The following is a 13692-nucleotide window of genomic DNA, read 5'->3' on the forward strand; positions in this document are numbered from 1 at the left end:
GTGACGCTAGCATATTAAGTGATTTTAATTTGAAATTTTATTCAAGAATTCCCGAAAAATTTGTTCCTGAATGGATGTCTGTTCTCTGTGGTTCTACTTCAGCTGATCTGCAAAATTAAACAATGTTTACATTTTTACACTCGAACAACAAACAATCATGAATATATCCATAGTAACTCCGTCAGGGTGAACTCGACGCTTCTCCAATGAATGTTAAAAGATTGTGTCCACTTGTGCTCAATATCCGCCATTATCGCTCGTGGAAAGCTGGATAGATTACAGAGGCGACAAGGCACTCAAAAACCGCTAAATTTTGAATCATAATGGAGAGTTATTGTCAATTGCAAGGAAAATTGTACCATCCAAAGTGCGATATCGCTCATAAAAGTGCTATTTTAGCTTAAATCGTTTCGGTCTCTTCAGTGCACTTATTGCTTGGAAGATAACGAAAAAGTGCGCCGAAGATACCGAAACGATTTAAGCTAAAATAGCACTTTTATGAGCGATATCGCACTTCGGTTGGTACAATTTTCCTTGCAATTGACAATACCTTTATAAGTGATGGTACTCTCCGTTTTGATTCAAAACTAAAGGCCCAGACACAATGCGTACGGATTTTACTACGTTGCGGATATTTGACAGAAACCCCATGAAAAACTGTCAAATTGCCGCAACGTAGTAAAATCCGTATGCATTGTGTCTGGGCTTTTAGCGGTTTTTGAGTGCCTTGTCGCCTCTGTAACCTATCCAGCTATTTACGCGCTATAATGGCGCGAAGGAGAGCAATAGTTTTGTTTTCATTTCGCACATTTTTGCTCTCCTTCTTTGGCGTAAACGAAAGAAAGAGCAACACTGCCGTGCAGGAGAAGAGTACCAGATTTGATGAACGCAGAGTTGTCAAAAAGATTGTTCGCATAGTACGAACAAATTCTACTATTTTACCTGACTCACTGCGAATAAGCGTATTATTGAAATAAAACGTAACCATACGCTTTATTCGTTTATAACGCATATGCAGTTAATATCGATAACAAACGATTTTTTGTAAGTTGTGCTTTTGTTATTGCATTTAATTTGTAAAAAGTTGCATAAATAACAATTCAGTTTCACAATACAATTATTGCGTACTACTGGCACATGAAATATAACGTTTAAGTACGTTATTTTTAGTGATCAAAATTAACGATATTTTCGATACAATGGCGATATTTTTCGAAACCTTTCGAACCAACACGATCCCGCGAATACAACGCATTTCGCAGTGAGTCAGGTAACACAGTAGGACGATGATTTTTGAAGAATTTTCTTCTATGTGTCATGTCAGTTCGTCAGTGTTTAAAGTACTCCATAAACTATTTGTATTATTTAAAAGATTAGATCGAGAAAATAAAATACTCCGGAGAAAACGGTAGGGTTCCAAATTCATGCACCCACAAATATCTGTATTTATGGCGGCCCTGGGGCGAATAAGCCAAACCTCAAACATACCGAGCGAGAGTTATTTTTTGCTGGAGCAGCATAGGAAAATGAACTCTCACTAAGGGAGCTAAACTAAGGGTCAAAACTAAGCTTAATTTATAGTGCAACCATTTTATACTCAAAAAGCCCGATTAGAGCTACGCAAACCGACGCAAGCAGGTTTTTGATGCCCTGCGGTAAGAGGTAGTCCTATACGTCAATGAAAATATTACGTTTCGAAACATTCTACAACTACAGTGACTTAATATAGAGTGACGACAATGTCAAAATTGGAATGATAATTATCTGTCAGTGTCATTCCAATCGAGCAGACGACCAATCCAACGCGTATGCAAAAAAGAGAAAGAAAATAAGCATTGCATACTTTTGGGATGACATGTCGCCACTCTATATATAATCAGTCTATCTACAACTATAAACTTTTTTCATGCAAATACTAATGTCATCATTTTGAACATGTACCACAGAGAACAGACTACCAGGTAATTGACAAAAAGTGTGTAAAAGGTTTTTATGTAATCTACGAGTAATCCTTCAATAGAGCACCCCTCGAGCAGTAAGTGGCAAACTAAATCTTGATGTCGCTGCCATCGCTGCTATGTAACTCCAGCACAAAGAAATATTGATAAAGGTACATGGATATTTTTTCATGCGTTTGGCAAACTATTTCTGGAGGGCGCTACCGACAGATTTTACACACAAAAAATCGATTACTTCCTTCGAGCCTGTTAATCTGTTCTCTGTGCATGTACACTCAAAATAAATTTCTCGTTGAAATCATATAGGAAAAGTTATGTGAATATTTTCCATCCAGCTTTTCCTGTACTATTTACGTGATTTTCAGGTAGTTCGCACGCATAGTAATGCGTCAACGTGAAAATCAGATAGATGTTATTATTTTTTCCAATAACAATCAGCTGAAAGCCACGTAAATCCCTGTAGAGAAATTTACGTGATTTTTCACGTGGAAAGAACTTAGGGACCATTTATAAACTACGTAACGAATGTCTGGTCGCTCCCAAATGTAATGAGAAATAATTAAATGGTCCCTAAGTTGTCCCGTTCTTGATAATCGAAAAAGCAAACCGTGTAAAAAAGTACTTGAGTGTAAAATCAATGTAAAATCTAACAACAGTAACAACAATCCGCGCGTCGATGTGTGCGTGCGGTAAACGTCAGCAAGCTCAATATGAAATAAATGAAAAAATCCGGAGTGATTCGCCATTGGGGCTCAACTATACTGCCCATAAATGGAAGACAGTCACATATGCAAAAACGTGCAACTACGAAAAACGCTGTTGAAGCCACGACAATTTTTCTTTAATTTTGAATCGATTTTGGAAACAAATCGTCCAAATCGCCATAAAAACACTTGAATGTACATAATAGAATACTTTTGCAAGCAATTTGTTCACAAGTGACCTAAAATTTGTTACAAAACTAAGAAAAACTGCCGAAGTTACTGATATGCGTTTATTTGTGCTTGAATAAGCAAGAATAAACGCATAACAGTCACAGCCACAGCATGCCTTGATCCTTGCGTTGTCGGTGACTCGGCAGTACTTTCAAGACCACGTGTCGTTGTTGGTTTGATAATTCACGTGCACGTTCAATTCAATTATTCAAAATGATCTTTTTAACTCAAATCTCGTCCGGGCCTTTTCTCCTTTTTATTGTAATTTGTTATCTAGAGTTTATAGTGAGGTCGCATGACGGGGTTTGTTTGACTCAGAAGCTTTTCGCTTTCCTGTGTGTCCGGAACACTCCCAGAACGTGTCCGAGTATGACCAATGTGATCCTGGCCACTATACGTGACAACAAATGAACTATTTCAAACTAGTTTTGCAATTTCGAGTACCGACTTAGAGATGTCACATGTTGTATTTTAGTTAAATTCAGAAACTGATCCCCGTTGAGGTATCTGCCCAGGTAACCGCTAAACACTGAATTAAGCTTGAAAGCTGCTCTAAATTTGCAAGTTACATGCTGCCAGATATAATTCAGCATTGTCAAAGCATAGCAGCTTTAAAATGGCATTCTCAATGCTGAATTAATATTTACTTGAAGCACTATGAAAAGCTGATTAGATGCTCTAAGCAAGCTTTATTGCCGTTACCGGCATCAAAAGAGATTTTGAACACTGCTCACACTTGCAGGAAATCTCCTTGCGAACGTACGCGTGATAACAGAAAAAATGCTTCCCGCTCTCTTTTTGTCTTACGCAAAATCCTGCACCGCCGATTGAATAAACATCAACACGAATCTATAGGGCATATGCATACGGATAATATGCAAGAAATATTTCTATACATGTATGCCATCACATAAAAAGAAAATAAAAGGTAGGTAATTCTCCCAAAGCGCAACTTATGGAAGATATGTGAAAAACAAAATCTTTCCCTCCATTCCGCCTTGATAAGCAAATCAAACATCCGAGTTAAGAATTTCGGTAATTTAAGTAGAGCTATTGGCAGCTGACTCGCAACTACCGTTTACAGATCAACTGGTAAAGGCGTTGCCCTACTCCTCTATTCCTATTCCTATCGACAGATTGGCTGGCGGTTCAATTCTAACCGAAAAAGAAAATAACAAAAAGCAATCTTGAAACGTCAACAAAGTACGCCATAAAAGCATAACAGAGAGGGAAGATAAAAAAGGATGTACAATATATTTTTCGCATTTTTTTATGTTTGACGTTTTACCGTTACGCAACAGGCGTTACGTTTTATGACTTTTGTAAAGCTCCAAGCACTAATGTAGCCGGATATTTCGCCAAAACCGGCTTTCTAGCAGCTTTTTATAGGCATATTGAACTATGCTGCACGATATGGTGTGCACCATAGGCTAATAAAAAGCTAGATTTCTGCTGCTTTAAGTGCTCACTGGTTACTTGGGTGGAACATTCACGGACATGTTTAGATGTGGCCAATGACGTCTTGAGTACTTTATACGACTACCAATAGTCTAGATTTGCAAATCCGTGTATTTATAGGTGTCACATGATGGGTTTATTGTCATTCAAGGTGCTTCTAAGTTCAAATCCCATATATTCCGGAACTAGTTCCCACTGTAATTTCGGAATCGTACTTCCGATCCAAATTCTCCTCAATAGTGTTCTTCTAGGCCATGAAATCTTCCATTTGGTAGTTGCTGCAGTTGAATTGGTAACGGCGTTTCCAAAAAACAGGTGCTTATTGATATAGTTTTACTACTGTGACTGTTATGCGTTTATTTGTAATATGGGACTGACATAGTTTGATATTTTTTCAACATTTTGGGAACAAACATAACTTTTTTGTTTAAAATATTGAAAGAACAGTTAATTTAAAGATGATTCCCAGGTTTATCTCAAAAGTGGTGCAAAGTCATATGGGACTGTTATGCATTTATAGCAAATTGTAAACAAATCGTTTTATTACACCATCAGCCTTAAAAAGACTGATAATATCCTTGGCAAGAATCCTTTCTGCTGTTTTAATCGTTAGAACTATTTAGAACAAGTTTTTAGTGATGGGCGATACAAGTGTTTAATCAAAACAAAAAACAATCGCAATACCTTGCGCAATACCACTGCATTTCACTCGACTGCCAGCAGACTGATTTAGACCCCCTGTCAAATTTTGAGCCCGTGACATCCTGGTGCTGTCACTTACTACGCAGCTCGATATAGAGATGTCAATATGGTGGCGGAAATTGAGTACTGTTCTGTTTAACCAACATTTGAAAAGGGCTTATTCGCCCTTTTCAAATGTTGGTCGACATATCTCATTTTAGTTTTCGAGTAGTTTGTTGGCGTCTTTATAAATCTGGCATCACCTTACGGTGTGGTTAGAAAAAGTTCAGAAAACAGGAACGGAGGAACAAAACGTCATTAGTTGCGTATTTTTCGTCCAAAGTGCTATGAAAAATTTTGTAGATGTTTGTTTCAACAGCATCTCAGTAATTTCAGTAATTATTGCGCATTATTTGGTAAAACAATTGAATTTTTGAAATGTGCTGATACTGATTTCATTATTTCCGCAAGAAGTTGTTTTTTGTGACACTTGTCACAAATAAGTTGGAAGTGCCCTGAAAAGCCAAAAAGGCTTTGATACGAGACTATCGGTGTGTGTGAGCGTTGTGTAAAAAAGGAAGCGACTAAAAAATTACATAAAGAAAAAGAAACGTTGAAGCTCTTTATTCGCCAACGAAATAAAGACGAACAAGATCCGTCAGCTGAGCAAGTAAAATTTGTCCAGTCACAAATTTTGCTGATTTAACGAAGGCCTATAGGATATTTCCAGAACCAGGCAACAGCAGCTGCTAGAGAAAACAAAATGTCAACTCCAGCTCGCAGACGTCTCATGAGAGATTTCAAAAGGTATGTTAAATAGTTTTGCCATGATAGCTTTGGGAGTTTTACTTATTCCTGTTTTTATTTAAAAAAAAGTTGTATGTCATGTCGCCAAGCGCTTATTTCTGTATTTTTAACCAGCGTTTATTTCAATACCTTCAAAGAGGGTAAATTCGATTTCCGTACTCTATTAGATTGTACAAGCAAACTTGTTGCCAAATATGGCAAACTTGATTATTTCCTATCTACTGCAATATTATTTGAGATCAACGATTTTGCCAATGCAAAACAGTGCTGTATTTTATACCCTGCTTTAAAAGGAATATTTCTATAAATTGCTAGAGCATTCCGTTCGACCTTGGCGTATTTATTCGCCTATGGTTGGTTCGTATGAGCAGTGCAGGCAAAATTTTTGCAGCATAAATTTTTTAGCACATGTATTTATAGGTATGTTGTGTTGAAATAAATTTATTGTAAATGTAAAATAGGTATAACTATGTAAAAACATAATTAAAATATTAAAAATAATTCACCATGAAACTATGAAAACAAATCCATAATACCATAATTTAATCTAATTTAATAATTTAATTCATTTTTATTATTTTTATTTAAAGATATTTTTTTTATTATATTAACCCTCTAACGGGTAAGACCGTCTGTAGACAGCCTTCGGTTTTGGAGCTCCAGAGCCACATACGAAATTTGTCTTGAATTGACAATATGAGAAATATGTTCAGAACAGATTTCCTGACATGTTGATAGCAATATCACAACATTCTGACCATGCGTTCCAAAGTTGTCATCTTTCCGAAGTTATCAAGAATTCCGAAAAATTCCGAAAAAATTATGGTGCGAATATTCCCTTTTTTACCTTTGTTTGAAGAAAAAGGACATCTAGAACAAAATGTTCGATCTCAAATTTTTCCTATGAGTAATTTATATGCTCTTTTCCATTTTTGTGATATATTTGAACTGAAAAAATATTTGGGTAGAGCGTTAGGCATAAAGAACTAAAAAGAGAAATCGGACTATTTCATACCTAGCGGTCCTCCAGATAAATATTTTCGCATGAAAATCAACACTCGAGTTTCTTTTGAGTGTACTTTCATGATCATTTGCGGAATCATTTGCTCGATCGCATCGTTTTTACGATGTTGCCCGTTAGAGGGTTAAAACTAAAGGGTCAAAACTAAGCTAAACTTAATGATTTTTCTGTGATTGCAATCATTTTATACTCAAAAAGCCGGACTACAGCAACGCAAACCGACGCAAGCAGGTTTTTGATGCCGTGCGGTAAGCGGTAGTCCAACGTCAATAAAATATTACGTTTCGAAACATTCTACAACTACAAACTTTTTTCATGCCAGGGATGGTTCGATCACTTTGACTCAATTTTGATTCATTTAACAGTACCGTCTCAGCCGAGCCAAATATGACAATGTTATATATGAGACATTTATAAAACTAATTACAATTTTTCTGAACAATGTTTTGCTGTATCTTTTGTAGTTACGGTACTACAACGCTAGTAACTCATTAGTGACTAAATGAACGTTCATTTAGTCACTAATAAGATACTAGCATTGTAGCGCCGTAACTACAAAAGATACAGCAAAACTTAATTCATCAAAATTATAAATAATAACCTATTCTACAAATGTCCCATATATAACTTTGTCATATTTGGCCCCGTTAAGACGGTACTGTCAAATGAATCAAAATTGAGTGAAAGTGATCGAACCATCCCTGTTTCATGCACATACTGTCATCATTTTGGGTTATTTTGAACATGTACATATGCGGAAATTGAGTAATGTTAAAGCTTATTTTTGAAAGCGAAATACTTCGTATTGCCAAAAACTAATACTTTTAGCATTAGCATATGAGGCTGCACACATCGTAGATGGCTATATAATCGCATTATATACCTGACTAGGTCCGCACAACCATAAGGGAAGTGGGTAGGAGAGTTAGTGTAGCATCTACTTATGAAAGTGCAAGGAACACACTACCTTTATAGATATTATAAAACAGAGTTTTTCGTGTTACTCTGAGAAAACTTTTCGTAAAGTTTTTATATTTGTCCCACATATAGATTTTTGCGATGTGCCCAGTAAATGATCTTTATGTGCCAAACAGTTATATCATTTATGTGCAAGCGAAAAATTAGCACATACTATTCATATGCGTATAATTTTTATATGTGCATTTGCACATACTATTCATACGCGTATAATTTTTATGGGTACCTATTTCTGGGAGGATTGTGTTTATATGCGGCTCATGATAATCATATGGAATTTCATGTGGAAATTTACTATTAGTTATGTGCAGAATATTTTGAGTGTAGTAGGGCAAGGTAGACAAAAGACAGTAAGGATCATGAGGAAGCTTTATTCAATAATAAAGTATATATTATATCATAGGTTTATGGGCAAAAGTAGAACAATCTCACGAGCAATCCTTCGAGTGAAATGTAATTGCGTCATTTGAGTATCCATGAATGCATCTAATATACAATAATTAATTTAATTTCTCTTCTAAAATCCACGTGCATTATTTAAGCTTGTTACGGCCAAAGCTTCTATTGTACAGTAGGAGGAGCTTGGTGGGCTAAAACGAAACAATTTAAATAACATATTAGACTTAGGACCTGCTACCAAGGCCGTGTGGCTCAGCAGTCTGTTCAAAACCTCAGTTTTGATATCAGGCACCTGAGAACCTCGCAGCATCGCACCTCCTTGCTTAGCTACTCATTAGAGTATTACCGATTATGCCCGCGTGGAGGTGCTAGATAGGACCCTGGACTGGCAAAAGCTTGTTGGTCGCCTTCTCGTTTGCCTTCCTCATTTCATACCCTGTTGCCAAAAACAAATACTGTTGTTACTAAAATCGAAATCCCACTGTACCTAGAGAACAACCCTTTTTCTAGTCATCTTTTAAGTCACCTTAAACGCTATTTAAAAACTATTTTGGCAAAATATACGGCTACTTACTTGACAGCTAACCTTCTTATAGTGCTAGCATTGTCAGCACAACATTTGCAACTGATTCATCAACATCACTCCGACAGAACCTTCAAAAAATCAGTTGAAAAGTGTATCATTTTGCCTAGAAATGCGGGTCGTTATATTTGAATTGTTCCTTTAACGTCGAATAATCGTTTTCTATGTTCGGAAAAGCGTGAAGCACCTTATTTTGTTCGGCTTCTTTCATGTTGCTTGAACTCCTATTTCACCTGTTCCACCACTCCTGTCTTTTTATATTTTGCCAGCGCTACTGACTCTTTCTATTTCTATAGACTCCAGGAAGACCCTCCAACTGGCGTTTCCGGAGCACCTACAGACAACAATATTATGATTTGGAATGCTGTGATTTTCGGTCCACACGATACACCTTTTGAAGACGGCACTTTTAAGCTTACGATAGAATTCACTGAGGAATACCCAAATAAGCCGCCAACAGTTCGTTTCGTATCTAAAATGTTTCACCCCAACGTGTATGCTGATGGGGGCATTTGCTTGGATATTCTACAGAATAGGTGGAGTCCTACTTACGATGTGTCAGCTATTTTGACCTCAATACAGGTAAATGTCGGATTTATCCAGATTTATATGTGTTACAATAATATACTTCGTATGATTACAGTCGCTGCTCAGTGATCCTAACCCAAATTCACCTGCAAACTCGATGGCAGCACAACTTTATAAGGAGAATCGTCGAGAATATGAAAAGCGAGTGAAAGCGTGTGTTGAACAGAGTTTCATCGACTAGCCCCATTCGCCAAACTGTTACAATTGCCGGTGTAGTTTTCCTCTATCAGCGAATCTTCGTTACCTATTTCCCATAAAAAAAATTCAACGCTGTTCAGTGTCTCGTTGTTACAGTCATGACTCTGATCATTAAACACGCTCTGAAAATATGCAAATAATTCTTTATAGGAGGTACTTTCCATACTCTCTACGCGCAGATGCTAGTAGTATCAGGTAGCGATACATACATGAAAATTATCACAACTCGTAACAATATATGAGAAGATAACTAATCACAAGTACTAATAAATATTCGGATCGTGCAGTAAGTTTAACAAAAGTATAGAGGCGCACTACGCTGCAAACAAGCTGTTCAGTTATGAATGGGAATCATCCGGCAAAAGCAAAATACAGAGATCATTTACCGAATCAAGTCAAAAGTTGATACAAGAAAGCACGGACAGAGTATGTTAAATATAAATTGATACTAAATCACACGTATGCACATTGATGATTACTGCTCTGGTTACTACTACGACCTACAATAACGAGGAAAAATAAATTTAATAACGAACCATAAATCGATATTTTCAATAAACAGGAAATTCTGTAATTTGACACATGCGAGCGTGTAGAAAAAAAAGAACGAGAAAGTAAATCTTATTTAACCAATAAAATCAATAATTTAACAAACCTTAATGTACTGCAAAAAATAAGGAAGAAGAAATATAAAGCACATAGTCTGTGACTTGTTATAAATTGTGTTATACCGAACAAATTCAATTGTTTCATACATCCCCATGATACACACCCTACAAACAAGACACACACCACAGTAAAACCACAACGAGTGCACCACTTCGACACCGTAGCCGAGTCTTCGTCTGAGTCAGCAAGCCTATTCTCATCCTTCTTTCGAACTGTGCAAAGTCATAACTAACGACCTTCGTCTGAAGCGTATTTAAGCAGTTTGCCGCTATTCGACTTAAACATTCCCCTGTTCAACTTTACGATCACCGATGTGGCATCGAAGCTACAATCCATTGATGGATCGAAGGGCGCCGGACCTGATAACCTGCCACCGCTTCTTTTCAAAAACTGCGCCGCAACACTTGCAATTCCTGTAACAATTATATTCAATGACGGAAGAAATTTTTTCAGAGTGTTTGGAAGACTGCTGCAATTACACCTGTCGGCTGTCCATAAAGGAGGTAATACCCATGACGTTACGAACTACGCGGTATCTCGATTCTTAGTTGCTTACCAAAGATTTTTGAAAGTCTTATCCACGATTCGCTTTACCCGAAGGTTCATCTTATTATCTCGGAATGGCAGCATGGGTTCGTGAAAAAACATTTGATGGCGTATGTTTCAACACTGACGAGAGCGCTGGAAAAGCGACAGCAGATCGATGTGATTCATGTTGATTTTGCTAAAGCATTTGACAGGGTGCCGCACCTGTTAATGGTGACAAAGCTAGATAGAATAGAGATGCCGAAATTTATCTAGCGCACACTTCGCTGCGTATACGTATACGTGATTTGTATTCATAGCGAATTTTTTTTCCATAACGAAATAGTTTCGCGTTGCACACAAACCACCAATACAGTCAGACACTAGCATCCCTTATGGGATTTCCTGTGTGGCTGACACGGTGGATATCGTCATATCTTACAGGTCGGAATTCATTTGTGCGTGTAAATGAAACTAGTTCTCCTTCATTTGAAATGCAATCAGGGTTGCCCCAAGGAAGCCATATGGGTCCATTACTATTTATCTTTTTTGTGAAAGATTTGTGCTCTACAATTGTATCTCGTAAGTGTATGTTTGCCGACGACCTGAGGTTCTACCGTGCAATAGATTCGAGAGTTGACTGCTGTGCCTTACAATCTGACATTGATTCGTTGCTAAATTGGTGAGCCTTGAACGGAATGGAGGTGAATGTGCAGAAAATACAAAATACACGTCGTTATCATTTGTCCCTCCTTGAGAAAATGCTGAAAAACCTCATCAATTTTGTATAAAGCGTGTAGGGTGCTACATCTGTGGAGGAAATGCTTATCAACTTATGTCGAATTTGTTTACACTCGAGTCTTTTTTTACACGGTTTGTTTTTTTCGATCACTCAAGAACGGGGACTATTTACAAAATACATGGCGAATGTCGGGCCTCTTCCAAACGTATTGAGAAATAAATGAACGGTCCCTAAATAGCCCCGTTCTCAATATTCGATAAAACAAACCGTGTAAAGAAGTGCTTGAGTGTATTCAATCCGGGTTGAAACTGGATGCATTTTATCTGTCAGATAGGAGCAAATGAACACAAAAAGTTCATCCAGTTCCAATCCGGATTGAATAAACAAATTCGACAATTGAAGATAGAATTAACAAAAGGGCGAATGTCGCAAGCGTAAACAAACCGAGTGAGGGTTGATTTTCCTATACTGATGCAGCAAAAAGTAACTCTCACTCGTTTTGTTTACATTTGCGACATTCGCCCTTTTGTTAATACTATCAATGATTGATTCGTTGCTAAATTGGTGAGCCTTGAACGGAATGGAGGTGAATGTGCAGAAAATACAAAATACACGTCGTTATCATTTGTCCCTCCTTGAGAAAATGCTGAAAAACCTCAATCAATTTTGTATAAAGCGTGTAGGGTGCTACATCTCTGCATATTAGCGCTAACAAGAGTAAATGCTTATCAACTTAGGGGTCCAATTCTATGCTCGTTTCACTGAAATACAGTTCATTGAATACAGTCCCTAAGCTGATAAACACCTCCTCGCCAATATGCAGAGACACAGCACCCTACACGCTTTATACAGAGAACCTTCTCAAAAAGGGACAGATGATAACATCAGAACTGAATAATTCTGGCCTGAATTTTGAATAGGTCATAACTGCAAATGGGGGATTCTCTTTGCGTCTCCTCTCTTACGTCTATTACGAGCGTGCTAATACACTTGACGGCATCGCACGATATGATTCTTAGCGTCATATGCTAATCGTTAAGAAAAATTGCATTGAAATGCGATCTTTTTAGATACCGGTGACCGTGTAGGGTAGCCCGGTGCTACCGGCGGAAAACGCATTTTTTTTTCCGTGTGCTAACCATCCTGCTAGACTTTTCAAGATCACCCATACAACTGGTTAGCTCAACCTACCGAAACTGGGAAATTTCTCCATCTACTCTATTTCCCAAGGCAAGTTCTTCAATCGCACTCTTCAATTCTGCCGGCCAGCAAATTATATTCCTCCAGTGAGTTCCTTATGACACATTCCAGCGTTACAGAAAACAAATAGCACTCATTGTTACCCTGTGAATCGCGTCCTGTTTCACCAATTTTTTGGCAAATTGTAAAATAATTATTTAAAGAGTACTTTATGTTCCACTAGAATGCCAGGGCTTTGATGAGACAGGAACCGATCTGCATGATAGGGATAGTGTCCCGTAACACTGGAATGTGTCTTATCCGTTCTTTTTTTCCCCGCAAGTTTATTCGCAAACTCATGCACAACCGGAGGGTGGAAAATTAATAAACAAAGTTGGCTAGGCAAAGAGTGTCGCTCGTTTTTTCATCTTCTCGCAGCACCGAACACTTGACCGCCCATTGGGTAGGAAGGGGCAAGATGCCCACCCTTCCAAAAATCGTTTTATACGCTATAAAGATATATGAAGATAGAATTAACAAAAGGGCGAATGTCGCAAACGTAAACAAACCGAGTGAGGGTTGATTTTTGTATGCTGCTCCAGCAAAAAATAACTCTCACCCGTTTTGTTTACATTTGCGACATTCGCCCTTTTGTTAATTCTATCTAGATATAATTAGTAACCGTATATAAACACTACATCTAACAATAATTGAAACAATTGCAAAAATAAAATCATGGAACTCTTCGATAACATAAAAAAAAGATCGACGATTAAAAACACTGCTTTTATTATAAGATTACGCAGCCATAAAATAAGGTTTTAATCATGATTTTTAAAAACTTTCATGTAACGAATGAGTTATCGTGGCATTGATTTTAGTAATGAATCAGATGTTGATATTGCACCAATTATGCAGAGAATGTATTTACCACAAATTGCTGTTAAAAAAATCAGAGGGGTTGTGTACAA

The 13692-nt window shown here is 37.4% G+C and overlaps 1 protein-coding gene across 1 annotated transcript; it reads left to right on the forward strand.

Annotated features, from left to right (window-relative positions):
- The first annotated feature begins 5391 nt into the window (after window positions 1-5391).
- LOC128742095 (ubiquitin-conjugating enzyme E2-17 kDa) lies at window positions 5392-10309 on the forward strand. The gene is made up of 3 exons (XM_053838309.1): window positions 5392-5839; window positions 9117-9402; window positions 9464-10309. The coding sequence occupies exons 1-3, from the start codon at window positions 5796-5798 to the stop codon at window positions 9587-9589; spliced, it is 456 nt and encodes a 151-aa protein (XP_053694284.1). The 5' UTR covers window positions 5392-5795; the 3' UTR covers window positions 9590-10309.
- Window positions 10310-13692: the final 3383 nt, after the last annotated feature.

The sequence above is a fragment of the Sabethes cyaneus genome, chromosome 3 (assembly GCF_943734655.1).
Source record: "Sabethes cyaneus chromosome 3, idSabCyanKW18_F2, whole genome shotgun sequence".
In the NCBI taxonomy this organism is placed as follows: domain Eukaryota; kingdom Metazoa; phylum Arthropoda; class Insecta; order Diptera; family Culicidae; genus Sabethes; species Sabethes cyaneus.

Coding starts and splice junctions, on each gene's coding strand:
- LOC128742095 (XM_053838309.1), top strand. CDS start 5,796: ATGTCAACTCCAGCTCGCAGACGTCTCATGAGAGATTTCAAAAG. Junction 5,840..9,116: donor CTCATGAGAGATTTCAAAAG/GTATGTTAAATA, acceptor CTATTTCTATAG/ACTCCAGGAAGACCCTCCAA. Junction 9,403..9,463: donor CTATTTTGACCTCAATACAG/GTAAATGTCGGA, acceptor GTATGATTACAG/TCGCTGCTCAGTGATCCTAA.